The 26811-nt window shown below is 44.8% G+C and overlaps 2 protein-coding genes across 6 annotated transcripts in view; one reads left to right on the top strand and one right to left on the bottom strand.

The window, feature by feature from the left end:
* MTOR (mechanistic target of rapamycin kinase) overlaps window positions 1-26811 on the bottom strand; it is a 104620-nt gene that overhangs the window by 61947 nt on the left and 15862 nt on the right. For 3 of the 5 annotated variants that reach the window (XM_077837599.1, XM_077837601.1, XM_077837603.1), the window contains 11 exons: window positions 24051-24301; window positions 23207-23248; window positions 22108-22194; window positions 21340-21507; window positions 20964-21076; window positions 20375-20537; window positions 19949-20041; window positions 18952-19098; window positions 17520-17662; window positions 14643-14805; window positions 14392-14537 (listed from right to left, as the gene is read on the bottom strand). In XM_077837599.1, coding sequence (XP_077693725.1) covers window positions 14392-14537; window positions 14643-14805; window positions 17520-17662; window positions 18952-19098; window positions 19949-20041; window positions 20375-20537; window positions 20964-21076; window positions 21340-21507; window positions 22108-22194; window positions 23207-23248; window positions 24051-24301 — 1516 coding nt within the window. The remainder of the gene's footprint in view (window positions 1-14391; window positions 14538-14642; window positions 14806-17519; window positions 17663-18951; window positions 19099-19948; window positions 20042-20374; window positions 20538-20963; window positions 21077-21339; window positions 21508-22107; window positions 22195-23206; window positions 23249-24050; window positions 24302-26811) is intronic. The other 2 variants (XM_077837600.1, XM_077837602.1) reach the window with 1 other exon arrangement.
* ANGPTL7 (angiopoietin like 7) lies at window positions 686-6664 on the top strand. The gene is made up of 5 exons (XM_077837452.1): window positions 686-1064; window positions 3481-3581; window positions 3948-4142; window positions 5102-5300; window positions 6495-6664. The coding sequence occupies exons 1-5, from the start codon at window positions 686-688 to the stop codon at window positions 6662-6664; spliced, it is 1044 nt and encodes a 347-aa protein (XP_077693578.1).

Here is a 26811-nt window from a genome sequence, read left to right as displayed (position 1 = left end):
GAGAGAGGAGGATTAGCTGTTTACGGGATAAAATGGCTAAAATGGTCTCTGCACCAAACCAAAATGGAAACGCACCCAAGAGATACAGCTCATGTGGAATACTTTAAATATGACTGTCAAACTAGGAGCATTCCCCACAAGAGTCACCTTGTTCAAACCCTGCTACAAAATCATACCTGCTAGAAAGCCCTCTCATGTCCTGGACCTCCAAGGCTGTTATGTTCTCTGACATGCCAGACTTAGTCACCGAAAGGGCTAAAACCCAAATCGAAACTCCCATGAATTCCTAGCCCTCTCACCCCACAGGGCAGAGGTGAGTGGAGGGAAGTCTCCCCCCAACCTCTTTTTTGGCCTAAGTCTGTGTTGATTTCAGCCGGTAGGCACTTGATATGAACAGATTAGCTGGGAGGGGCTAGAATGCTGTGTACGGCTGCAGGGGGGTGGAGGTACACAGGAGAAAAGATATTTAAGATGCTGAGAGATAGAGACTTCCAGAGTGCAGAGACTCCTACAGGAAAGGGCTGCAGAAGTCCCCTTTAGACTCCACCTTCACTGAGAGAGACGGGGAGAGAAACAGAGTTAGGGCACCAGCGTGCTGCAGCACTTTCTGTGTCCCTGCTGCGCTCACAGCCTCTGCAGTGGACTCAGTCAGAGAACTCCAGAATTCTCACTGCAGAGAGGGAAAATGCCAGTGAAAGTCACTATGCAACTGGCATGGCTCTGTGTTATCACCTTGTCCTTGGCCATCTACCCAGCGTGGCTGCAGAAGCCTCCCAAGAGGAGAACGACCAACGGGAACACCCAGCTCAAAATGATGGGCTGCTGCAATGAGATGAAAGAGCTCAAGCTGCAGATAGCCAATCTGAGCACCATGCTGGGGGCGCTGAGCAAGAAGCAGGAAGACGACTGGGTGAATGTGGTTATGCAGGTAATGAAGCTGGAAGGGAGCACCAAGCAGATGGAGACCCGGCTTATTGATGCCGAGAGCAAGTACTCCGAAATTAACAGCCAGATAGACATCATGCAGCTGCAGGCAGCCCAGATGGTCACACAAACCTCAGCTGGTAAGGATGGAGCCTCTAAGCTCCCAGATGCGCCTCTTAATGCAGAACTCCAACTAACCACCAACTTTTAACCTATGCTAGCATGTCCCATTAACACAGCTGGCGACTGTGCCTACTGACTGCCAATCTACCCAGTGCGCTTCTGCAGACACAGCAGCGCAAAAAGATGCCAGGTTTATTTGGCCAGAAATCCACAGATCCAGTTATCAGTTTGATATCAGATCTGCTCTCTGTCAAGGGTTGGGGGAGCAGAACAGATCCTGCAATTGCAGCGGGATGGACTCATTTAATACATCTCTCCCGCCAGTCCCAATCTGAACAGGCAGGCAGTCAGTTTGTGTGGGAAAGCCTCTGGCAATAATATGCCCATGTCATCCAGAACACTGGTAGGGGATTAGGGGTTAGTTAAACAACTGGAGACACTTTTAACCACCCCTGCAGATGCAATACCATCTTTACGCCTGTCTGAGCCAGAAGCAAATAAAAAAAAAAAAGACATCTTTTGAATAATAATTCTCAGAAATCCAAGGTTGTAGATTATGCAAAATCCCCGATATAACACATTTCAATGGCTTAAAATTTTCCCTCCTTCCCTGGTATAGCGACGCAGGAAAGTTTCACAGCACATTTGCTTTGGATATCCTGAGGAAAGTCTACTCCAAAGGGAGACCATTCCAACAAGGCTAAACTTCCCTATAAAGACGGCTATTGCCTGGGGTGATCGTATGTGCTAAACACCTTCATTCTGGGTCTGTTTTGCAACGGGAAAAAAAAAAAAATCTTAAACCATCAGTGTTTACTAAGTTCTGCTTAAGGAAAAGGTTTAATGTCGTTCGTTTGGAAACACTGCTCACTATTTATATCGTCTTAAATAAACAGAAAGGTTTTACCGTAATGAGTCTCATCAGGGGTATAGTAACGCTGCAATGTGATTCTGTAAAATAAAGCAGCACACAGAGAAAGCCAGCCAAGTAGGGACTTGAGCAGCCAGATGCAGGGAATTCATGTCACCAGGTGAAAGTCATTCACCCTGCAATATACTGAAAAAACTGTCAGGAGGGATAAAAATCCTTACCCCGGCTAGCTTCTCTCCCCTCCCATAAAAGCAGCTGTGTACAACACCTGCCCTCAATCAGCTCCTATCCAGAGAGGAAGGGGGGCTGGCAAGACTGAGATTCAGATGAGCTAAATGCCACCCCTCCGCCCCCATCGCAAACCGTGATACAGAAACTACTGTGCAATGTGTTTTATTCACAAACTTAGCTAATCTGCCCCATCACATGGTCAGAGCAGGCAGCTGGCCTGGCCATTCTGTCAGATAGGGACCTGTGTATGAAGGGGCAATGAATGTACACGCTCATTCCCCAGCATGGAACTTTTATTCACACACTGGTAATTTTAATAGAAAATAGAAATGGCTGTGAAGGCTGGAGCTTTGTGTACTACAGTAAGAGGTTAGGAGACTATGAAGGTAACAGGCAATGGATACTGTTTTGATTCTGCTAGTTACACATACAAGCCATTAGTTTCCTGTACAGCACAGCATCTCTGTCCTTTACGCTTAGCTCTTTCCTCCCCAGATCCATAATAGAGCTTTTCAGAGCTCCCCATTTTAGTCTCCCTCACCCTACCTTCATCTGGGCCCCGAGGCTGTGGCCACCACACAAGGGCTTCAGGCACAAGGAGCCCCCCCGATTCACTTCGGAGCAGGCCAGAGGGGTCGCTATTGAGCGCCTGACACTTCCTCCCTCTCAAAAGTGCTGCTTTCAAAGTACCCCCACTGCCTGATGGTTGGGAGAAGAAAAAGGCAAGACTACAAGCTGTAAAGTGTGACCGCTGCCCCCCAGAGCCAAGCACAAAGCCACTTCCTTGTATATTTTATAACCAAGACAGAGATGACTAAATTACATTCAGCATTCTTTCCGGTGTGCTAGAATTAATACCGTACCTAGCCCTATACATGGGGCTTTGCAATTTGCTTCAAGGCCTCATAACCACCCATCCAACACCAGCCTGACCATCTCTCTCATTTTTAACAAGTGCGGTCTCATTTCATGGGCTTTCGAGTTCCTATGAGGAGTATTTTCTGTTTGGGGGCTGAAGACAAAAGGCTTAGCAATCCCACAGAAAGCACCTCACGTCCCAATGCTGCCACCTCTCTGTCTCACATGCAAACCTGACCAGCACCAATACTGAGGCCATACAGCTCATCGATAGGTGAGCTGAGCTGTTCCATGCACACATCACACCCCAGGCAGATTCTTCTCCACTCTTTCGCAATTCACTGGAGATGCAACAAAATGGCCCCTTTGAATGTTTATCTCAAGAACTGCGTTAAAGCCTTTGAGGACACACATCCGCAGTAGGTGGTCCTTCTCCTGTTCAGCATCTTACTTCCTGTGTTTGATTCAAGCAGATGCTGTCTATGACTGCTCATCTCTTTACCAGAAGAATTACAGAATCTCCGGGGTTTACAAGCTGCCACCTGATGAATTCTTGGGGAGCCCCGACCTAGAGGTGAGGATGCCATGCATACAAAGTGCACGCCTTTGGTTCTAACAGAGCTTCTTCAATACTGTACATTCTGAAAACACTTATACTGAAGTCCAGTTTTTATAGTGTCGGAGGGAGGGAGATGGCATATTACATTTAAAGTCCCTACAGGATCTTATATTGTAGGGATGGAGAGGGTATATTAGAGAGAAAGGTTCAGAGCAAATCAGTTTTTCGGGCCTCTTTGCACAGGCCAACAAACTCCCTTGACAGATGGGGTTTGGTGCAGAGAGTGTCCTGCCCCGCTTCGTGATCTTGTATACAGTGAAATTGGAAGTGGGACCCTGTAACCCTTGTGACTGGTTAGCACTGCATCCTCTCTTGCTCCAGGTGCACTGCGACATGGAGACAGACGGTGGTGGCTGGACCATCATCCAGAGGCGCAAAGTTGGCCTGATCTCTTTCAACAGAGATTGGAAACAATACAAGGAAGGATTTGGCAACATCCGGGGAGATTTCTGGCTAGGGAATGAAAATATCTATCGGCTCTCCAGACGCCCGACCATGCTGCGAGTAGAGCTGGAGGTAATTCACAGGTTCTCACTTCCAGCAGTAAAAGCTTCTAGTGCACAGTGGTTCTTTGATAGAAAGTGCAATCTCCTAACAGCAATGGAGGGCTATAGGATTCGCATATTTAGATTAGAGAGACTAATGCGAGAGAGACCCGACACAACAGAAGCATATTCCCCAGTGTTTACTATTGGTGTAATAGAACCTTCATGGGGCTACAGATTGGATCTTGGGTGAGCCACAGACTCTAAAGGATTCTCAGATGAATTTTGCCCATCACTGAGGTGAACAAGGGTCATAGCCCAGGGCACAGGGATTATGCTGCTGACCATTTTATAGGGATGTCCAACTACAGATTGGAGGGACTCAAGCTCACTCCTTTGGGCAGGAGTGCTCCTGAGACGGCACATGGGGAGGAAGGAGTGCTTTGCATTAACCAACAGAAACTTCTCCTGTCTATTAATGGCTGGTGAGTTATTAATCAGGCCAGGTCATGGCTGGAAGAATGGCAGCTGTAAGTATAGGGCCTTGGGAGATGGGCATGGGGTAATTGACAAAACGGTGGTTTGTGGGGCTTCCATAGAATCTAAACTCCATTCCCTGAGGGAGGAAAAACCAACTTGAGTTAGCCCACATTTAAGATAAGGCTGTTGGATAGAAGGGAAGCGTATCAGATTTCTGCATATAGAACTTAATGTCAATGCAGACCACCTAGCAAACATGATGCCTTGGTAATTCACCAGCCTGCTATGCTAAGTGAAAATTTGTTTATTCCAGTTTGCCTTAGTCGAGTTCCTGCAGTCTAGTCTGTAGTCTCTATTTTAAAAGAGAAATTACCGTTGAAAACTCAGCTAACATTCCTGTCCGGAGAAGAGGCACGCATCCCAGGTAAACACAGCTGCCAAAGTCTGCCTAGCACCCTTTTTTTAAAAAACAATCTGTTTCCTCTTCACCCCTCTAATCCCCTGTGGCAGGACTGGGAAGGCAACATCCGCTATGCGCAATATAACCACTTCACCCTGAGCAATGAGTTGAATAGCTACCGCCTTTTCCTGGGGAACTACACCGGCAACACAGGGCACGACTCCCTAAGGTACCACAACAACACAGCCTTCAGCACCAAGGACAAGGACAACGACAAGTGCGTGGATCACTGTGCCAAGTTCCGTAAAGGTAAGGCGCAGATTCCTCCTCTACAAGTGTTTGAATGAACCACGCTATGCAACATATGGATGGCGTCATGGTTACAGAGTGAGACTAATCAATTGTTTTAAGTTGTTAACATTCTGATGGCAGATCAGTGAACTGATGACTGTTTCTGGAATATGCATATGTCAGTTACCTGGCCAATTGGAGAATTGAAATGGGATCTACTCAGAGCCACAATGTGTGTTATAGACATTAGTGGTCCCATTGCACTTTCCACAGGAATCAGGGTTTGCCCTGGTGTTTTTGGCCAATACTTGATCTACCTACACAGTTACGTGTACTGTGCATCAATTATCTGCTTGGCTATCCCAGAGGTGGGTGAAATTATCCCTGTGTATTTTTTATATTCAGTTACAGATGGAAGGTACTAAATAAATGTAAGATTATATATAAAATATGGGCTGCAGTGACTTGCAGAATTATTTTTATCTGGAGGTTCATGCACCTTGAGCTCTACTCCGTTCATGTTGTAATGAGAGTCTCTAGATGGAATATTCTATTCAGCTTTTTATATTGTGCTCATCACCAAGGTAACTGAGTGCGTTTGAACTCACTGCAACTCACTCTTTTATTTTAAATGTCTTAATACAGCCCCAATATGTAGAGGGATGAGCTTCACCTCTGTAGGCTGTATGGTGAATCAATTATAGCCCCTAAGGGAAACGTTTCTGAATTCAGCTGTTATACTTTACTGTTGCCTCAGTTGCAAAGTAAACCCTCAGACAAATTGCATTCAGATGCATACCAGAGCCAACCAGCTAAGAACACTGAACAGTGTCCTCTGCTGACCTTTTGTTTTCAAAGAGGGAAGAGAGGGAAGAAATGGAGAGGAAACTTTCAAAGGTGCATCAAGTGCCTCAGATAAGAACTTTAACAAAGAGACACTGGGCTTATTTGGCTACATCACCTTGGTGATTTGCCCTGTTCACTGCATGTCTGAATTCTTCAAAGAAGGGCTCACCAGTCAGTGTGTCTTGAATTTAGCTCCTTTCCCAATGAAATGAGAGCTGCCAAGGGCACAGGCTCCCAGAATGAATTCCGCACCTGGCCCCTCTCCCACTCCTTCCCTGCAGAGGGACAATTGTTCACATCATGAACACAGAATACAAGTATGAACTAAATGGTGGACAAAGGCTTTCTCTGTTTGTTTCCTGCAAGGTGGATACTGGTACAACTGCTGCACAGACTCCAACCTGAATGGGGTTTACTACCGCAAATGGGAAAATACCAAAAACACAGATGGAATCACCTGGTATGGCTGGCACGGCTCAACCTACTCCCTGAAAAGAGTCGAGATGAAGATCCGGCCAGAGGATTTCAAACCCTAGGGGGAACCAACACTCAATTGTAAAGCTACGGTGACACTGCTGCCCTGAGGGGAAACAGCCTGGAATCTCAAAACCAGCCACTGAAATGGTTTACTTCATCTAGAAAGTGTGCGAATGCAAGGGCTATATACTCTGACTATGCATCACACATTAGTTCTGAGGCAGACATGGGAGAGAGGAAAGGCACCAACATTACCATGGCTCAGCCCAGTTCTGTTCTCTTGAGGCACTCTCTCCTCAACAGGATTCACGCTATGTTAGAATAGGCACATCCTGCAGTAGCAGCATCTTCAGGAAGGATATGTTGTGGTTACACTAGCACCGGGACTTACAGTGCCTTATTGATTGACCAGTTAGAGTTTAGGAAAAATGCAGCTTTTACCCTCCTTTTTGCCATCTCTGTAGCGTTTAGATTCATTGAGGGTGAATACAAATCTTGCCAAGGAAGATAGTTTCTATTAAGACCCAAGAAAGAGGAAAGGGGCTTTCATTTCAGACCCTTCAAACAACGTAGAAATATCCACAATGAGATGTTCCTCCAGTGCATGTTAATTGCCCCATTCTCCCCATACAGGAAAAGCTAGGTTGAAGCTTTAGGCAATTGCATGTTGCACCTGCTCTTTCCTGAAGTCTCATCACCACCTTCTGGCCACTAGTCACAGGAAAACACCCATGCAAGACTATACTCCCAGGAAGAGTGCTTTCTGGGAAAGACCTCAAGTCCCATCTGCTCTAGGCTATGTGGAGGTAGGAGATCTATACTAGAAAGCACATGAAGGACTGGGATGCAACTCTCTGAGTTGCAATGAACTGATTTTCAACTTTACTAGTGTTCCTCTTGGAACACAGAAGGGCCATTTTGTGCCACCTCATCATACTATCAGCAAGACCAGGAGCGAACAGGGAGCAAACATAGCCAGAAGCTTTTTAACATTGACACTGTAGTCCAAAACACAAGGGGGGGGGGGGGGGAGAAGGGTCTTTTAATGTTTAATTGGAAAAAGGCATGTTAATGGAAGTGCTAATAAACAAGGGATCAAATAATAGAGATTATGTGTGGCTCTAACACAGCAAAGGATCCTGGAGAATATTATGCACTAAGAGAAGCAATCTCGAGTGGTTTGTGTTGTCACTGGGACTCAAGTTGTATTTAAAAGCTTTACTCCATCGAATCTCTATTTTATGATGCTTGATCCTGCACCTCCAGATGCTTTTAACTTTCTGTTTTTACTTAAAGAGAAGCCAGATGTGGGAAATATTTAACACTCTGCTTTATGGTTTACAAGCATAGGATTATTCACCTTGGATCAGACCGCTAGTCCATGAAGAACACAGTATTGCACTAGCTTTGACCAGTATTCGATGCTTTAGAGAAAGGCAAAATACACCAGAAGAGGCACCTAGTAAAGTTTACAGCGCTGCCCACATGTCAGGGGTGGGGTGGGAGAGAAGGAGCACATTATTCCTTTCATTATGGTATTGAATTACAGTGCGGGGGAGGGATAGCTCAGTGGTTTGAGCATTGGCCTGCTAAACCCAGGGTTCTGAGTTCAATCCTTGAGGGGGCCATTTAGGGAACTGGGGCAAAAATTGGGGATTGGTCCTGCTTTCAGCAGGGGGTTAGACTAGATGACCTCCTGAGGTCCCTTCCAACCCTGATATTCTATGATTCTATGAAAGTTCAAAGGAATGCATCTGGGAGCAGAGCTCTAAGGGAAGCCAGAGAATCCTCAAGTGCCAAGGGAAATTAGAAATGTACAAAACCCCTCACTTGCTGGTGGGATGCCATACCCGGGAATTTCCAGGTGTGTTTTGTAGGGTTATTTTTTTGTAAGCACTGCCTAAAAGTTCCACATTGAAAATCAGCACATTCCATTTGCTTACCTAAGAGTGTCTTGAAAAAGATGGTTAAAAAAGGGCAGCCACACCATTGCTTGAATATGTAGAAAAAGATGGTTATAGCTAATATATCTATTTTTATTCACTTTAAAAAAACAGAGCTTGAGCCTAATTTAAAATTTTCTGTTTTATGCGGAACAGGAGATAAAGGTTTCCTGGGAAATGCCTTATATATGTTGACTATTCATACTGCACATTGGAACAGCATTGTATACAAATATGCAGTCTGTGTAATGGATTTTTTTTATACCAAATTTTCCATATCTGTAATAGAGTCTCATTTTTAAACCTGTTTTCTTCAAGTCTTGCTCTTTAACTTGCTGTTTGATACAAACACTCTTACAGACAGAGGGATTAAGGTCAGGAAAGGGGAACGCCATCAAGTTCTGAAGCATCCTAGGGGATGCAAGAGAGGCGAAGGGATGAAAGCAGATTGCAGAGAGGGCAAAAATAGCCCAGCATGATGCATAGAAGCAAATATCTGTAAGGTAAACAAAGGTGAAAGCATAAATCTAAAAGCAAGCATCTTCAGAGAGCTTAAAATTCCACCGTATAAAGACCAAAACAACTTGTTCAAGAGGCTGTGCCCTTCCACACGCCACAGAGAACTTCATACATTGATTGGAGAGAGACAGAGAGAGGAGAGAGAGAGAGAGAGAGAGAGGGGTATATACCAATTCAATGGGAAACATTCCTCCTAGTCCAAGCCAATGTGGAATTCTAACATACAGGACTCAAAGCTACAGATTCCTTGCTATCCTTTATCCTTGTGATGACAGTAGCATTCACAATGTGCTATATATTGCTCGCCCATATAGGAAAACAGTAAGTTCCTTTAAATGAATAATTGTTTAATAGCATATTGCAGACTTGTACCCTTCTGTCCCACTGAAAGCCCTACAACAATCCATTTCCCTCATCTCCCCACCCTTGAGTGATCTCTTGAAGGCAGATTTAACAGAGTTCAGTAAGAAACCTGCTCATGCTTGTGTCCTTGTCTCTGATTCTCCCCAGGGAATAAAAGAGCTCAGCTCCTTGTTTCCGACAATGATCTGAACACGGTTGCAAAGGCAGATACTGCTCTTCACGAGTGCTGGAGCCTTTAAACCCAAGACTCTAGTTGTTAGGACGCAGCCTCAGCACAAAGAATAGGAACCAAGTGAATAAAATTAGTTATCGATTTCAGTGAGGCAGGCAGGGAAGGAACTAGCATTCACTGATTAACAAAGAGTTATGTATCCCCGGGGAAAGATCCTTTCACAGGAATGTCCACATCTCACATTGAAATGATTGTTTGGCTGGCTCGGAGCAGTATATTTGACAAGTTCAGTAATCTGAATCTCTCAACAGCTGAATCAAGCTCTACACAAGCTAGGAAGGAAAAATATGGAAGCTAATAGAGAGAAGGAAGTGCTGCTAAGTTGTGACTCAAATCCTGGCCATTCTCTGGGAAGTAACTTACAGTAGAACACACGGCCAGGTGTACACAGCAGGAAGGGAGGCTGGAAGGCTCGCTGTCCCACTACTTCACAGTTGGGAACAGAAGGCTGGTGCAAATGGTTTTGCATTATGCTCTTATTCTACTTTGCCTTCCATTTTGCAGCAAGGCAACAAAACCTTCAGTTTGCAGCTCGAGCCCGGAGAGTTGCTGCATCACTCTGCCCACCCCAATCTGCCACAACAGCATTTTCCACCTGGAGGGCAAGAGCCAGGATGTTCACCCCAAAGCTGCACCTCCAAGCCTTGTCCACCTCTGGTTATTTCTTCACCAAAAGAGCCTTGACTCCTGAAATGTTTAGGAAGTCTTCACCCTCCCACTCCCAAAGCAGCACTCAAGGCACTGGACAGAGGGTTCAAATATAATGAACATGTAGAACAGACATATTAGAAGGCCAAGCAAAGTCACATTAACAAACAAACAAGGAGTGGGGTCTGAATGCAGGAGAAGACACCGATCACGCTAACATCTCTAAGACTGGAGAGGGATAAACTGAGTGGACATGCAAGGGGAACTCTTTGCTGCTTCAGGAATGGTTCTGAAAGGCAAAAAGAAGCTGGGGTTTTTATGTGTCCTCCTCTTGGATGTGCCATGATCACCACTGCAGAGCAAGATGGCCACAACGCCTGCAAACCGGGTGTTGCAATGGCATCGACTAATTTGCATTTGAAAGAATTTGCACCAGCTTTTCACCTGTCCTTCTTTTCCCTTACACCTCTACCAGAGCCTGATAGAGACATCTCCAGATATTCACCACTATAGTACAGCTATTTCTTCCATCCTCATCACAAAGGACCTGCCATTGGCACCTGACCAAACCCTGCTCAAGAGCCATAAATGCTCAAATAAATTGGTTAGTCTCTACGGTGCCACAAGTCCTCCTTTTCTTTTTGTGAATACAGACTAACACGGCTGCTACTCTGAAACCTGAAATAAATCCCTAGGTGTTTTATAATCCCCTACAGTTACAGTGCCTTTGAGCCTGAATGCTCCCAAAGTACTTCACAAGCTAGAGTCACAGAGCGCTGCAGAAACACAGCCATCTGTGGAAGGTGGCACCAACCAGTGGACAGCACATGGCACAGCAATTTTCTGGGAGGTGAGAACAGACAGATTTTGGCCTCCAAGTTATACCTCTTACAACCAGTGCCATGGACTTTTAATATTCCTGCAGTGCAGACAAGAGGTCTGCTTGCAAGATCCTGTTTAAGAGACTCTCCCTTTGCCCAACCCACATTAACTTATCCCCCTCACAAGGTAGATGGACCAAGTTAACCCATCCAGGATCTGAAGCTGTGATTTCAAGGAGTTTCGATTTCAAGCAAGATAGGTCGATCCCTGATCCAGCCTCTTTGGTTATAGAGCCAGGACACGTGCTACAGCAGGCATGGTGGTACACGGGGGGAGAAGTGGTGCTTATTTGGGGAATTCCAGACATCTCCCCTCTGTATTTATCTAGGGCCCTGCAACTTCAGTTTCAATCTTAAAAAAAAAAGCCACGTTTAACCATGTCAGGACTTTCAGACAGCTCTGGAGGGTGTGCCCTGAGAGTGAACAACACTTCATCTGGCCTCTCTGTACCAGTCCTCCGGAGTCAGCCTTTAGAGTCCTAATGGAGAGAGATGTGCCCGTGCTATGAGAATGGAAATCACAGACAGTCAAGGCTGCCCATTGCCGGGCCTTCCTGCTACAGCAATAAAAGCTGCAGCCTCTCTGGTTTTGTCACTAGCATTTTAGACGTTTCATTTCTGACAGTTTTCAAGCTGACAATTTGTTGCCAGCTGGCAACGACCGAACTGCAGCCAGTACAAAGCTGGAACCAGAACAGAGAGGGCCAAAAGATTGCACCCCACCCCAATTCCAGCACATAAAGCAAGCCAGGTAGTTATAAATTAGACAACCGATCCTAGGCATAATGGCTAAAATCTACTGAAAAATAAGTCAATCATGAGACACTAATAGGACCTTGGGGAATAAAAGCATTTGACAATATTACCTAGAAATTATTGCTGTCTGGGAGGATATGAAATGAGAAAAATCAGGGAGGTGCTTCCTAGAGCTGTGCATTCTCAAGACAACACTTCAAAGGTAGCCTGGCCCTGCCAAGCTAACATAGTTTAGCCAGAGCTCTCATGAAATTTTACTAGCCTAGACACAAAATCTTTTCTGCCACTCTTGTGATGTGATATTTTATTTGCCCATCCAAAAAACAGAAGTTATTTGTGCTGGACAAGCAGAATTTTGAAAAGCTGAGCCAAGCCCAGCTCTGAACCTTTCCAGGCAGTGAACAGAAATGCAGCCCTGCACAGCTGAGCACACCTCCTGGGGCTGCAGCCTGAAACTGCCCTTTGCAGCCAAAGAGTCAAAAGCCTCTGTAATATTTTTGCTCAATATAATCTAATTCCCCAGTTCAAATCCAACCCAAGTCAGCTATAAACAAAAGCTCCTGGTTCCCAGTCCTCTGCTCACCATGAGAGTACGCATCTCTTTAATAGGCCATCTGTGTTGGCCTCGCATTCGGTTAACTTTACCGCAGCATTTCCTAAATGTAGGACACAAAATACCACAGGAAGGTCAAGTACTACAGCAGAGTAAAGGTGACTGATAAATGCCCTTTTCATTGGCTGCCTCTAAAACAGCAGAACAAGTGTCATGAATCATGGTTTTTTAAAGTAATGCAGCCGTGGCAGATTTCCCCCCCCGCCCTCCACTAACGAGCACGTGCTCTGGAAAATTCCTCACCAACGAACAGTTTAAACAGTACCTCTAATTATTCAAGCTTAAGAGTGCAGAAGAAAAATTCAGAAGGGTATGGGTGTTACATGTTCTGTTACAATAGCAGCTTTGGGTGAGATATGAGCAAAACCAGCAAGTCTGTAGAAAACTTTGGCAAGATATGTGGAATTTATATTGTACTTGACCTCAGGCATTTCAACAGCAGATGGTATTTTAAGATGCAAGGAGGGTCAATTACAAAGATATTTATTACCTTGTTATACTGAATTGTCTTTTGCGGCTACAACCAGGCCAAGTTATACAGAAAATGTGCTCATCCCAATCACAACACTACTGGAGTCCATGCAGTTCATTAATGGATATGGCCATTTACTTTCCTCCTAATCTGTCTTTTCGAAAACACGAGCAAAGGTTTCATGTCCCCGTATAAAGAATATTCTATTAACTGTTTGCAAACATAGCAACATTATTTATGTGGAGCCTTTCTTTCAAGTGAATGGGAGGTTTGGGTAAAGCAGGTACATCTAATCTAGAGAGAAACTTTTGCATCACGGCATTTTGATGCTTCCACCGTGATGACGCTGCCGTGGCATGTTCCCCCAGAGTGACCCTTACATCATCACAAAACAACAGGATGTCACACATGGACTCCACAAGCTAGGCTTGCAGGGCATGATCCTGTAAAACCAAAGGTGCAGCAACATTACTCCAGCCACACTGCAAAATGCAGTGCTTGGTTATTCCAGTAGGACAATCACAAATGAAATTGTTAATGTTGGCACTTAAGTAACAATAGTAAGACCACAAAAGGTACCACCCATTGTGATGGCTGGATGAACTGGTGGGAATTCAGACTTTTCTGTGGCATATTTCACTTTGACTGGCTGCAAACTTGCACAACAGCCCTTGATTTCGTGATCAAAACCCTTCAGAATCAGAAGGGTTGAAAATCCCTTGTTGTGGGGGAGATGGAGTGGGAGAGACACACCATAATTTCTGCCTTTTCCTTAAACCCAGTAATTCCTGCCATCTCACTGATAAACACCAATTTAGCACAATTTGAAATACTCAGCTACAACAATAGATACAAATAAAGGCCAAGTTCATTTCCCAAAAGCTTTCTGCTCAGCTGCTGAGCTTCAGATTCACTGACTGTTTCCTTTAAGGTGCAGAAACACTTTTCATCTAAGTTTCAGCCACTCCCTGGGGACTCACACCTAACCAGGGAACATCAAAGGACTCCAACTGATCTGCTTCTGTAACTGTGTCCTGCAAAACTTCAGCACGTTACAGCTCATTGAGAGAGGGAAATAAGCAACTCCAGGATGCTGGCTCACACCAGAATTTTTACTGCACAGAAAGAGAAATGAACTTGACAGGTGTGAGTGTGCATAGTCTGCAAGCTACAAATGCCCCCTTGAAAGCAAACAATCTGTGAATCTACACATCAGACCCCACGGCTGTCACTCTGGATCACCAAAGGGCTTTTTTTTTGCTGCCTGAGAGTGGAGTGGGTCTACTGTAAATGACAACAGCGGACAGGGGAAATTTGATGGAAGTCAGGCACAACCAGAACTGATGAGAGTCACGCTACCTGATAAGAGACTCCAGAATAGCTGGGGTAGGGCCCTTCTGAAACTCCAGCTCTTTGTAGTGCAGGGCCTTAGCATAGGCACGGCATTTGGCAGCTCGTTCCCCCAACAGGACAATTCCATTATCATCTCTTAATGGCAACGGACCCTGGAGAGGAACAGGTCAGAATCAGAAATCAAGTGGGTGTGCAGGAGAGGAGGACAGCATGTAAGGATAACCACCCCCGCCCCACAACAAGGGGCTCTCTTTTACCTTGTCACTGTGCTCCATGAATTCTGCCAGGTTCAGCAGGGTCTGAGTCACCTCTGCAATATCCTGAGAAGTGAGGGCCAACTCAATGCTTCGGATCAGCTCATCCTGTTGGTCTTCATTCAGCTCAGACCAGCAGGAAACGAAGGCAGCATTGAAGAGATCTCTGAGGATGGAGGGAAAACAGGATTAGAGGTAGGAATTAACCATTAACTGTAAAACCAACTTCTGTTCTCCTGCTGTGGGCTGAGCTCCTGTGTTCTGCTATGCGGAAGCCAACATGACGACAAAACTGAGGTCCTGGCCACTTGTGGTCACTGAAGATGCCCTGGCTTTTTTTAAATAAGAGATTTTAACCCTGCCAAATTCCAAACACAGATAACTGCACTATGCCTCTTTCGATTCCCTTTGAAGTTTGATAGATACGGAATTCTTCACTACCTTTCCTAAGTCATTGTGTAGTACTGCCAGGCATTAAATATCTACTCTGTTCCACCCCAGATGTAATGACATTTCAGTACTACACTCAGTGATTTCCGTACTGTATATAGGCTGAGCGATCTGTCTGTAATGCACCTTCAGAACCATGTGGGTGAGAGATACTGTACAAATATAAGGTCATTTGGGAACAGGATTTCAGTCTAACTAACACTTAGAACACAGCTCTTCAGTTCAAATCCCAGCTCTGGCAGTTTCTTTCTGTGGCCTTGGACAAGTCACCTCTTCCTCAGTCTCCCTTCACAGGAGGGAGTTAGGATGCTCATATGTGCTCTGGAGATATATTTGGAGACAATTATTATGATGAGTGGACCAGAATATTTTAAGTAATTTTACTTTTGTCTTTAGATGAGGAGTGAAAATGAGGATGGAGTCCTTTCTAGTCCAGCAGATTGAGCCTCAGGCCATGGCCCAACACGAGATTTTACCAACCCTTTGCACCATCCTAGGATAGAGTTCCACATAAAACTGGCTCTCCAATATGAGGCTTATCACTTGCTGCCTCAGCATTCTGCCTGCTGCTGAAACTATTTCAGAGGTTCTGTAGAGAACCAAAGTATTTCTTGGATCATTATGAAGCTTAACAGTTAGAAGAATCTTGCTGAGGTACTAGAAATCAGAAACCAGACTCACAAGAGAGCAGATGATTAAAGCACTGACAAATGCAACCTCAGCCTTCTTTCTGTAGTTGATTCTAAGTGCGGTTATGTGGGGACACACTACAAGAACATATTAAACCTTAAATAAAAGACTAAAATGCATAACTGGGGAGGCTCTTGCTTTCACTGTCTTAGTACCCTTCCCGCAATTAGCTGCTTTATTCATTTTTAATGCAGAGAAAATAGGATATAAAATGAATACAAATAAGTTTATCTTGAAATTCCTGGTATTATCTATATTAAATATTACCTTACATTTACACAGTGCCTTTCAGCACAAAGGTTTCCAACCTGCTTTACGAACCACATGTAGAAAAGTCATTGCAGTTATCACTGGGGGTGGAGGACAGTAACCTGGCAGCCAGCTACTACGCAGCCTGCTGCACAACAGTGAGGGGTGGGAGGTTTTTGGCCAAGCGGAGGGATTCCTGATCTTTGAAAAAGCATGACAGGATGTTTGACACAGAACCTCTGCTTTGAAGATCTAACTCAATAGGCTCACACACAAGTTGCAGAGAATTTACTTTACCTACCTGAGTGGGGCAAAGGGTTGAATAAATGCAGCCAGGATTAAAACATGTGGTTGCAAGGAGTCTTGTTATTCCAAACACTATGCTTAGACCCCAGAACCACAAGAGATCTTAATGGCTTAAGCACTGGCTTTGAAACACTTTATTTTCCTTCTGTGCAGAGTCCTGCAATTCATGCTGGTATGCACAGGAATGAGAAATTCTTGTGTTTATTTCTTCAGCACAAAATACCCAACAAGATTAAATTTAAAAAATAAAATCTTTTAAAGCAATATGATTATAGTGGACTGGAATAGCAGGGGTGTGTCTATCCTTTCTGCTCTGAATACTGTATCTGGGCTCCAGCCTGAACTAGTGAGGCAGGGAGAATGTCCCTTAGTATTTTTACTGGACATATATTGACATCACGAAGTTATCCCATAGGCTGTGCTCACTACAGAATGGAACTGGGGCATAGCAGGGGTTGCTGCAGGGAGGATTAAGTGCACGGGCAGAGCTCTGTGTGCACATGGGATGGGGGGGAAGATGGGGGCACTCTGGGAGTGGGGCTAGAATAGCAGGGAAATACAAAAGGACAGACCTGAGATGCATTTGCAGAGCTGTAAAGGACACTTGCACAACATTTGCCCACACAGCAAGCCCCAAACTTTTGCAATGCTATCAGCCTTTCCATTACATGCGTGCTACGATTCACTTCTATCACAAAAGCAAAACTAGAAACGAGTGGCACTCTTGTGACAACAGTATCAGGTTCCCGCCCAGTGAAGTGACAATTATGTGCCACAGGGAAGAGACGAACGGGCGGCTGCTCACGAAAACCAAGTCGCCCTAGACCTACTGGTTACAATGCTATTAAATCACAGCAGTTTATTCCACCTTACCTGAGATGCTGGGCTCTACAAACTATTTTCTACTTTCCTGTTTTTCCAGCTTCACTTTTATTTTCCTTCTATTATTCTGGAAAGAGCAGCAGGCAGAATCATATTGAAAATTCTCCTCCCACTCAAGATCGCCCCTTGAGGAGCTGCCAGTCAGGAATGCCAACCATTTTATTCCCCTTCCCCCAGCAATAGGCAATTCTATGTAAAATTCAGCCGCTTTTATGTGAGTTTCCATTTCCTCACCATTTATTTGGCTTGTGCCTGCTGCTGCAAGCATATTAAGGAGAGGCAGGAAATACAGAATGACTGTACCTGGCCATAGGGTTATAGGCCTGAGCCAAGGCCCAGCAAGAGCGCAGGGATGGCGACGAGGAATCTTTCAGTAACTCCAAGCTCAATCGCCGCAGCCATTCCAACCAGTCATCTTTGGAGACTCTTCTTGCTGCTCCCCAGGCCTGAAACACAAAGCAAGACAGCTCAGCTGCTGAGTGCGGTGCCAGGACGTGAGCCCGAAGCAGAGGATAAGAGGCTTCAGCAAGAGAGGTTTCTACTCCATAGCTCTACATCTCATCTGGTACGATCTGTTCTTCCATTCCCTGCTGGGGTTCTCCTTCCACAGGGCCATTTGCAACAATCCAGCCTCACTTCTAAGCAACCCACCCAAAGCATGTTCCCATCGCTCATGATAAATGTTTAACAAGCAAGACCTGCAGCCATTCTCTCTCCTTTGCAAAACATACCCAATGTCACATGTCAATGTGAAGCATCAGAATTTGAAATACCTACTAGCGTGTGTCTAGAATTAGAACAGCAGGGTCAGCTTAGCCCCTCATCCTGCTGAGGAGAGGGAGTGCCACAAATACACCCTTTTGAATCTAGCCTCATGATCAAACACTGCTCACGTGACCAATCATAATTGTGCTATTGCCCTCCTAAGAGCAGCTGGAGAACACCCAGTGCAAACACCCAGAGGCTGGCCAAAGTGCTCCAATGCCTCCTGTTGGGAAGAGGTGCCAAGGATAAGCACGATGATTAGTGGAGCGGTAGCCATGAACTTGTCGTAAGTAAAACCCAGTTCCTTCATTGCACTTACTGCTTTAAGCAAAGGGCTACATATCAAAGTCATTATTGTCATTCTTGGCCAATACTTTCCTGCTATTTCCCTCTGAACCAGTCACTATTTATCTTTGGTCTAAATAGTCTCACATGTACAAATACCTAGACACGCATCCATGCACAGAACTGGAAAGCACCACAGGGAGTTCATTTGAACAAGACTAACTCTAACATGGAACAGAGAGCACTTTACACAGTTGCCTTTAGTAATGGGCTATTCCGAAGGACAGTGAGGGTAGAAAAAAACATTACAATGGAGCTGAAGTAGTTAAATCCAGAAGTAAATGGTAGACCATTCCAAGGCTCACTCCTTAGAATCAAGGAGTCTTGTGAACACTTCAGAGACAGGGAAAGAGCCCTTAGTATTACTACAAGGTCCCTTTCAATCCAGCATCTGAACTGCTCGCAAGACATCCTCTAAAACCAAGAGAGAACCTCAAAGTTGCTTATAAGCTTAGAATTCTAAAGGAAGCCCCCTGACACCAGACAAGTCTACTCTTGTGGCTGACAGCTGGCAATGGAAGAGAGCCCTGAAAATGTTCAGATGCTCCAGACATAACTCTTTGATCAAGGAACCGACAGCCCCCAACCTTCTGCAGCAAGCTACTGTGGGAAATCCATAACTTACCTTCTGCAGGTTGATGGTGCTGACGTGTAATTTCTTCATAGGCCCTGTTTCCACAGGGCCACTGGTCAGCATCTCTCCCTGGCTGCTTCTCAGCATTCGGTGCTGATAAATCAGGGGATCCTCCTCTTCATCAGCAAGGGTGTAGCCCTGCAATCAATGGCTCAGAATGAAGGCCAGGTGTACCACTATTAAGACCTCCTTTAATGTGCACAGTCCTTCCCTCTCCATCTCTCCCCTCCCACTTTCTGCTCAAGGCTACCAGTCTGCGTGAAAGGAAACTCAAGAAGTTCCCAACTGTTAAGCTACATTTGGGGCAGGGGGATGATCTTTCAGAATAATATATTACATCTTCGGCATCTGTGAGCTCAGGTCATCCCAATCCCATAAGCACTAGCTGCCAAGAAATCTTGGCTCCCAACACTCGAGGGTGGAGAAGCTAAACTCAGTCATATCATTGTGAAATAATACACCACAAACCCAGCCTCTTTTCCCACTGTCTTCCAGTTGTCTCAGTGAGAGCTGCAGAAAGACATTGTGCTAGTGACAGAAGAGGACATAATAATGGAATTATGTTGAGAAATATGGAGCCGTTCCTGACTTATGAACCATGGGACCTACTGTAGTAAACTGGGATTGGGCGGGAGAATCCTTCCTTGGTCCTAGGGTGGAAATGATGAAGAAGATACATGAGAGAGAAGGAAAGACACCAACTACTATGGTAGATCCCTCCTAGACATTTCAGAGACTTTTCTATGGGGAGCCCAAGTTTTACACGGCAGATAAGTTTTCCAGTTTCAGTCTCAAAATACCCAACTGTATTATGTCTGCTATACAGAACATGGAAACAGTTACTCTGCATGCAACAGCGAGAAGCCTATACCGTGTCTTCTGCTGCAGTAGCTTCAGTACAGAACCCACCTGAATCCAACTCTACACACATGGCTGCATTCATACAAGCCAGCACAACACATGGCTGCATTCATACAAGCCAGCTCACCTTCACAATCCTGCAGATGAGAACATCATACCGCTGGTGATTTATTCGATGACGCACCAGGACCTTGTTCACCATTGGGATAAAAATCTGGTACTATATGGGAGAAGGAGTCAAAAGCCAGTTAGTCTCACCAAGACTAAAATATACCCACTGATTTCATCTTCAATTCATTGAGCAGCTAGAAGCAGAATCTGAAAGAGCTTGATTTGAAAAACACATGCTACCAAAAGCTATTGGTGGGGCAGGAAGGGGAGATACTGTAAGGGGCAAACCCACTGCAATACACAATCGTTGACTGGAAAGACTGCAAAACTGGGCATTGTCTCTCTAAAATCGAGGTTGACTACATGTTAAACTCTCCCATTTTAAAGCCATGAAAGAAATTCCCTCCTCTCTGGGAGCTGTCACACTTAAAAAGGAAATTACCTTCTTCCCTAGCTGGAAGACCAGAGAGGACAATGTATCCATGGCAGTTGGCCGTAGCTCAGGGCTTAGATCTAGGGTCCGCACGATGGGGTGAATAATCCGTGAAGCATAATCAGTGAAATCCAGGGATTCTGTCAGGCGGTCCACAGTCTCCAAAGCAGCTCTGAAACCAGAGCAGAAAGAGGGAAGAACTGTTTCATTGATGGCACAGGATAGGAGGAGAAGGCTGATTATAAAGATACAACTGATCTATGTACATATGTCTCAGCCATCAGCAACAATAGAAATAGACATGGCAGTTTAGTGGGCTTTTGGTGACAACACTTGCAAGACTGCTTGAATATGGCAACGACTTAGACAATGGCAGGTGAAAGCTAGGATTTATCAGTGCATCTGAGAAACAGAGCACTAGCACTGAGGCAGTCAACTAAATAAAGTAACAAGTACTACGTGTATCTGATTATCGAAAACCTAGCCTGTAGAGGGACTAATCAGCAATCTGTGCCATGTAGGACCACAGCAGCTACTGAGGAACACAGATGAATGGAGGCAGAGTGGAGGAGAGAGGACAGAGTTGGCAGATACTTACTTGCGAGCCACCAGTGGGACGTCTGGGGCATCAAACAGCTTTACAATGGGAGGTAGTAACAAATGCAGATAGTCATCCAAGTTAGCTCCAAACAGCTGGATCGCATTCAACAGCTGGAGGGAAAGATGATCCAATACCACCCAGCTTAATAAAGTCATGAAACAGCAACATTTTAAAGTAACCCTATCTCCAGTTAGAAGCTGCTCTGGCACAGAGCATTCACCTGCGCATTGACTGAACCACTTTATCCCATGCTATTACTGCAGTAGGGCTATTCCACCCCTCCTGCTTCAGTGTAGCCAGACGTGGTGCCCATGGGACTATGCTCCTGGACAGGAAGTACCCAACATGTCACCTCACAGGCTGGATCACTCACCTTGACAGAGACGTTGCGTCCTGGGCTACTGTCATGCATGAAGACCCGTAACATGTGAGGAATGAGCTGAGGCAGATAGAGCTTGAACTCGCCCCCAAGAGCCACCACAATTTGCTCAATAAGTAGGATAATTGTGCTCTGTATAGAATTGTTCATGACCCAGAAGTCCTGGAGGAGAAAGATAAAAAAGGTTCTCTATAGCTGAGCTGCATGCAGTATGGGACCAGGAGACAGCATAAGGCTAATGCTAGATACAGTGAAACTTGCAGAGAGAATTTCTCCTCCATTAGGCAACCCCCTGATTTAAGCAACTTAATAAAAAACAAAACACCCAAGCCACCTATTTAACACTGCTTATTACACCAGCTTTAGGGCAACAGGCGAATCATTGGTTACAATCACAATGCTCCAGCTTCCATCCCACGCTGTTCAGCAGTAGTTGGCAAAGCCCAGGCTCAATCCTACCAAAGAAGAGGATGGCACGTACCCTCCACTGGAGTAACACCTCTGAGGCTGGATTAGAAGAAGAAACTATTATTGTAATATTAAGTGAGATTTTATTAATCAATATTTTTCTCCATTCATTAATAATTTCCCTGCCTTTCACAGCTGCAAAGGTTCGTTAATCTCCCCTGATCTCTCTTTCTAGGTGGATAGGTACATTGTGACTGTGATATTCCCTCAAGAATGACCCCACCTGCTCAATAAAGGAAAGCAGAATTAACCACCTTCCAGGATACTGGGGTTCAGGCTAAGGGTTGTACTCACTCTCATAAGGGTGACAATTTCATCCATATAGGGTCGAATATGGCTCCTCACAAAAGACACCAACATTCCTAGCTGCTGGAACAGGAACTGAAAGGAAGAGACAGATAAGTGCTCAATGCTGCTGTCCAAATGGCCTCGCAAATCAGGGCAAATCTGATTTCAAAGGCTAATCGCAAGCACCTTTAAAAACTAAACAACATGCACATCTATGAATGCTGGAAGTCTGGGGCCAAATTCTCTCTCTCAGCCTCAACCCAGAGTTGGTATTTTTATCCACTGCTGTGAGTATTTAAAACTTTGGATACGCATGCACCAAAGGGATTCTACGCACGCAAATTGATTAGGTGTTTAAACAACAGACTCACAAGTCTGAACCCAGAGTCTGAAATATCACATCGCTTCATACATTCAGATCTGGAGGCTGCTTCCGAAAATGTAGCCCCGATCTCTTGCCCCTGACTACTGGCCAAACTCACCCACATTTTAAGATACTTTGCTCTATATTCTCTCCCTCTCCCCACAGAGGCATATTGGTGGAATATTACAGGACAGATTGCAGTACTTGCCAGGTTAACAGTTCATTAGAAAGATGGCTAATTGTATCCTGGGAGTATTGTGACCTAGACCATTCTACGGTACATTTGCTGTGTCTGGTTCATGATTCACTTTGATCAAGCAAAACAAAATCATGCGCAACTATCCACTGTAACGATTTTAGTTTTGAGTTTGGTGTGAAATAACGTAACAATTTGGGTGAGCACCCCTGGTCCACAAATGCTTATTTAAAACCAAAACAAAAAAACCAATAACATTTGTATAATTTTCTATTACGTTTCACAACGTAAAACTTGTGGCGTAGATTGTAATTGGTGTTCGTAGCAAATACAGGTCAATGTGCTCCAAATCACAAGTGGAGCTCAGAAGAATAGATTATGGGGTTTAATGAAAATCAGGTAAGTGGACAAGGGATAAAAACCAGCCTCTTTGGCTAGGGCAACACATACATGTTTACTGAAAAATAACCCAGAGGTCTTGTAGAGTTGCAAGAGGATGTTTACATACAGTGCAGGGAACTGCCTTGTTTGTGCTTTGTACCCACCTCAGCTCTTCTCCCCAGTACACTTTCACCATCTTCTTTTACCTGAAAATTTTTAAAGAGAGTGTGCAAAACTGCAGAGCTTTCAAGCAAGTTAGGTCAGTCATGTCTAGGCACTCGGCAACCCCAGAGCGCTAGGGTTTTTCATTCCAATCTGAGCAGTAATTCAGTCTGGTAGAGGACTGCCAGTGGTGACTGTGGTTCTGTAGCAGGAATGGGGGTAATTCTGTTGCTCCCATCCCACATGTAAAACACAGTTCCAGTATCTCATGCAAGTTCCCCATTACATACACTCTTGAGGAGGAGCCAGCCATTTTAGGTCAGATGCAGCTGAGGCCCATTCTTTTGATTCAATTTTACATTTAAGTGAAAATTGCTAGTTAAATGAGAAAGAAGTGAGGTGCTGTGGAATCACTGTCCACTCAGCTGTGAATGTCAACTGACTGCAGCAAGTCAAATTCCCTGCACAGGAGGATGAAAGCACACCGCTTTGCTAGAGGTTTAAGACGCTACATGCAACATGTAAAGACACACTGTGCAGCAGGGCATAAAACTGCAGAGGCCGCTGAAAGCTGTGGGACCTGCACAGGATGGCTTAAGAAAGAAGCAGAACTGAGAGCTGGCCATTTTTGGGGGGGGGGGGGGGTGGAATGTTTGGTAGCAGATGTTTCAATGGAGAGGGAGAATGTTCTGATCAATGCCCAGAGGAGAGAGAAAGCAAAGCTGGTAGCTCACTTTCGCAGCATGCTTGGCAGCAACACTCAGTGCAGGAGCACCCAAAGCCAGTCGCATTCTCTTTACAATGGATTCTTGTTTTGGGAAGGGGGCGCAAATTCCTAGCACTCACCTCTCGGATGGCACCATCACAAACCCGAATTACATTGAGAAACGTTGGCATGACCTGGGGCAGGAACTGCACACACTTCAGCCCGAGGGATTTGAAAATAAAGGTGATGGCTTGGACGACCATAGTGTGATGGTGGGACAAGGACTGGTCTCGGAAGATTCTCATCAGGGCTACCATGGAGACAGCAGGGTAGAACTCATCCAGAGGGAGGTTTCCCATGTTCACTAACATCTCACTGGTGCTGTAATCAGCTGGGAAAAGGTAAGGAAGAGTCACTTACATGTGTACACACAATACACACCAGTGCTGCACTTCAGACACAGCTGGCTAATGGGGGGGAAAAGAGGAATTTACATTAACAACATGCTCAGAGGAGATGACCAGTCCGTGGGAACTTAAACCAAAGCCCTGAGACCCTGAAAGTTGTATTCCTAAATTTAGAGGACAGAAAAAAACTTGGCTGCCTGGATATCTCAATTTTTGCACCAAAAGAATAAGAGAAGGGGAGGGGCATCTTTAAGACATTGCGCCCCAATCTGCCCACTGCACTTGCTTCTTTGCTGAGACTCTGTTTATAGAAAGAGCCCAGAAGCTTTCAGGGTAGGAACAGGTGGAAGAGGAGAGGTATGATCTCCAGAGTATTGGCCCCTACAGAGCCTGGACACTTCTTCCATGCATGGGGTAATGTTGCTAAACAGTCAGAGGGGAACCCAGGCAATGGTATTGCAGACGTGCTACTGAGGAAGACAGAATGGGATAGCAACACCGACTTGGCTCACTGCAGAAGAAATCCCCAGGATTCTGTCAGGTCACCAGGATTTATGGGTTTGGGTAGAGGCACAGCTCCAAGATTAACAGTCCCCTCTCTCCAAAATTTCTTCTGTCACAAGAGCTTGGGGGAAACAGGTGAAATGAGCAGAGTTTTCCTGCTCCCCTCCCATGCTCTTTGTGCAGGAGAGGGGAGTCTGCCCCCAGAAAACTAAAAGCTATCACTAACCATACAGCTTTAACACTCGTGGTTCTGGCCTAGCTACCGGTCATCTTTCTCAGCTGCAGTTCTTCAACACAACAACAAGAGCTAAGACTAGTGTCTCAACAATAACACGATCTGCCCTTTGATTGCTCATTACACCACTGCTCGTCCCTGGTGGCCACCTAAGAGGAAAATTCATGATCCCACTCTGCTTTTGTAAAAAAATGAAGGGACAACTCTGCCATTTTGGCCAACGTTCCTCTCCTAGGGACACACTTACTCATGCCCAAAGGTGTGAGTGCACCAGAGCCTAGCACATGTCACCTAAGACGTTTGCCTCCATGGCTGGATGCACTGCAGTGACTGACCGTCTGACTTTGTAAATCACTTTTAAATAGCTGGAGCATGACAGACACTGGCTCTCACATCCCATTTATACAATATTCTGCAATACAAACCTCTCCTGGGAATAAGCTACATTTGATTGATTGCCTCTTCCTCTCTCTCTTTAAAGATGAAACATTCCCTTCCTTCTTTTCCCATCTAATCAGGTATTTAAAATATGGTAAGCAGTATGCTAATTTTTTTGTAGCTATCGGGTAAAATTTTCTCAAGTGCCTCAGTCCCATTTTCAAATGTGGCATTAACATTCAGAGGGATTTAGGCTCATAAGTCATTTGGGACTTGTCTACACTTGGAAATTTACCAAGATAACTATTCTGGAATATGAGCGTATCCACACAGAATTACTCTGGAATAAGTACTTTGGTAAATTTCCAAGTGTAGACAAACCCTAAGGGCCTTTTGAAAATTTACTCAAACGTCTGTATCACCATATATCGCTCTACTACAAAGAAACCACATTCCGTTTGCACTCTCATCCCTCTCTGTTTGTATTAGTATTTGGAAACGAATTTAAATGGTATTTTTTATTCCATACCTAGACTTCATTCACACTAGTGGAAATCCAGCAGAGCGCCACTGAATTCTTTGGATTTCATAAAAGAAAACCGTGCCAATGGCTGAGTGGACATGTCAATAGAACTATTTCCATCCCGGGTGTTTATTTTTTACCTGTAACTTAATGTAAAGTCAGTTATAGTGAATTTCACATCTGGAGATGCTCATAATCTGGCTACTTATTTTTGTTCTGTTCTCTTATTTTGTTTATAGTGAAATTCATGCACACACACACAAATCAGTTTCACAGCTGAACCCAGGGAGCTTTTCACTGCCTTACAAGATGCTATATTGAAAGTGCTTAGAAATCTATTTGAATTCAGGGACAGTTTATCACGCTCCATCTGGTATTATATTTTTTATTGTAACAGTTGAAAGTGCCAATAAAAATTCCTACTAAAACCAAAGTACTGTGACGCCAGTTTGATGGTTTCATTTAAGCAAACACCTGGCAAACAGCTGCCTGTCTATGTCCCCGCACCATCGCCAAGCAATTCAGGATAATTGCTCTCTGTTCAGGAAATGGGTACACAACATGGGTAACTGCAGACAGGGAGTGAGGGACGTGGGCAGAACTTTGTGCTGAAGCAACCACATGAACTTCTACTTACGTTAGCACCAAAATTCAATGATAAAAGTAAGGGGGTAAAACTACTGATATCCTCAGTTGTAGGAGTTTGACATACTCCATGGACACCTACTTGGAAAGTGTTTTGGTTAGATGGTTGCAGCGTTTTACTTTGATTGCAAGCTCCGCAGGGCAGAGGGCTGTGTAATTTGTCTGTCAGACACCATGCACCCCCAGGGAGTTACAGAAATAAAGGCCTA

The sequence above is a fragment of the Eretmochelys imbricata genome, chromosome 18, assembly GCF_965152235.1.
Source record: "Eretmochelys imbricata isolate rEreImb1 chromosome 18, rEreImb1.hap1, whole genome shotgun sequence".
Classification (NCBI taxonomy): domain Eukaryota; kingdom Metazoa; phylum Chordata; order Testudines; family Cheloniidae; genus Eretmochelys; species Eretmochelys imbricata.
Note: the sequence above shows the minus strand (reverse complement) of the source record. Positions and strands in the feature narration are given on the sequence as shown.

Coding starts and splice junctions, on each gene's coding strand:
- ANGPTL7 (XM_077837452.1), top strand. CDS start 686: ATGCCAGTGAAAGTCACTATGCAACTGGCATGGCTCTGTGTTATCACC. Junction 1,065..3,480: donor GGTCACACAAACCTCAGCTG/GTAAGGATGGAG, acceptor TGATTCAAGCAG/ATGCTGTCTATGACTGCTCA. Junction 3,582..3,947: donor TGGGGAGCCCCGACCTAGAG/GTGAGGATGCCA, acceptor CTCTTGCTCCAG/GTGCACTGCGACATGGAGAC.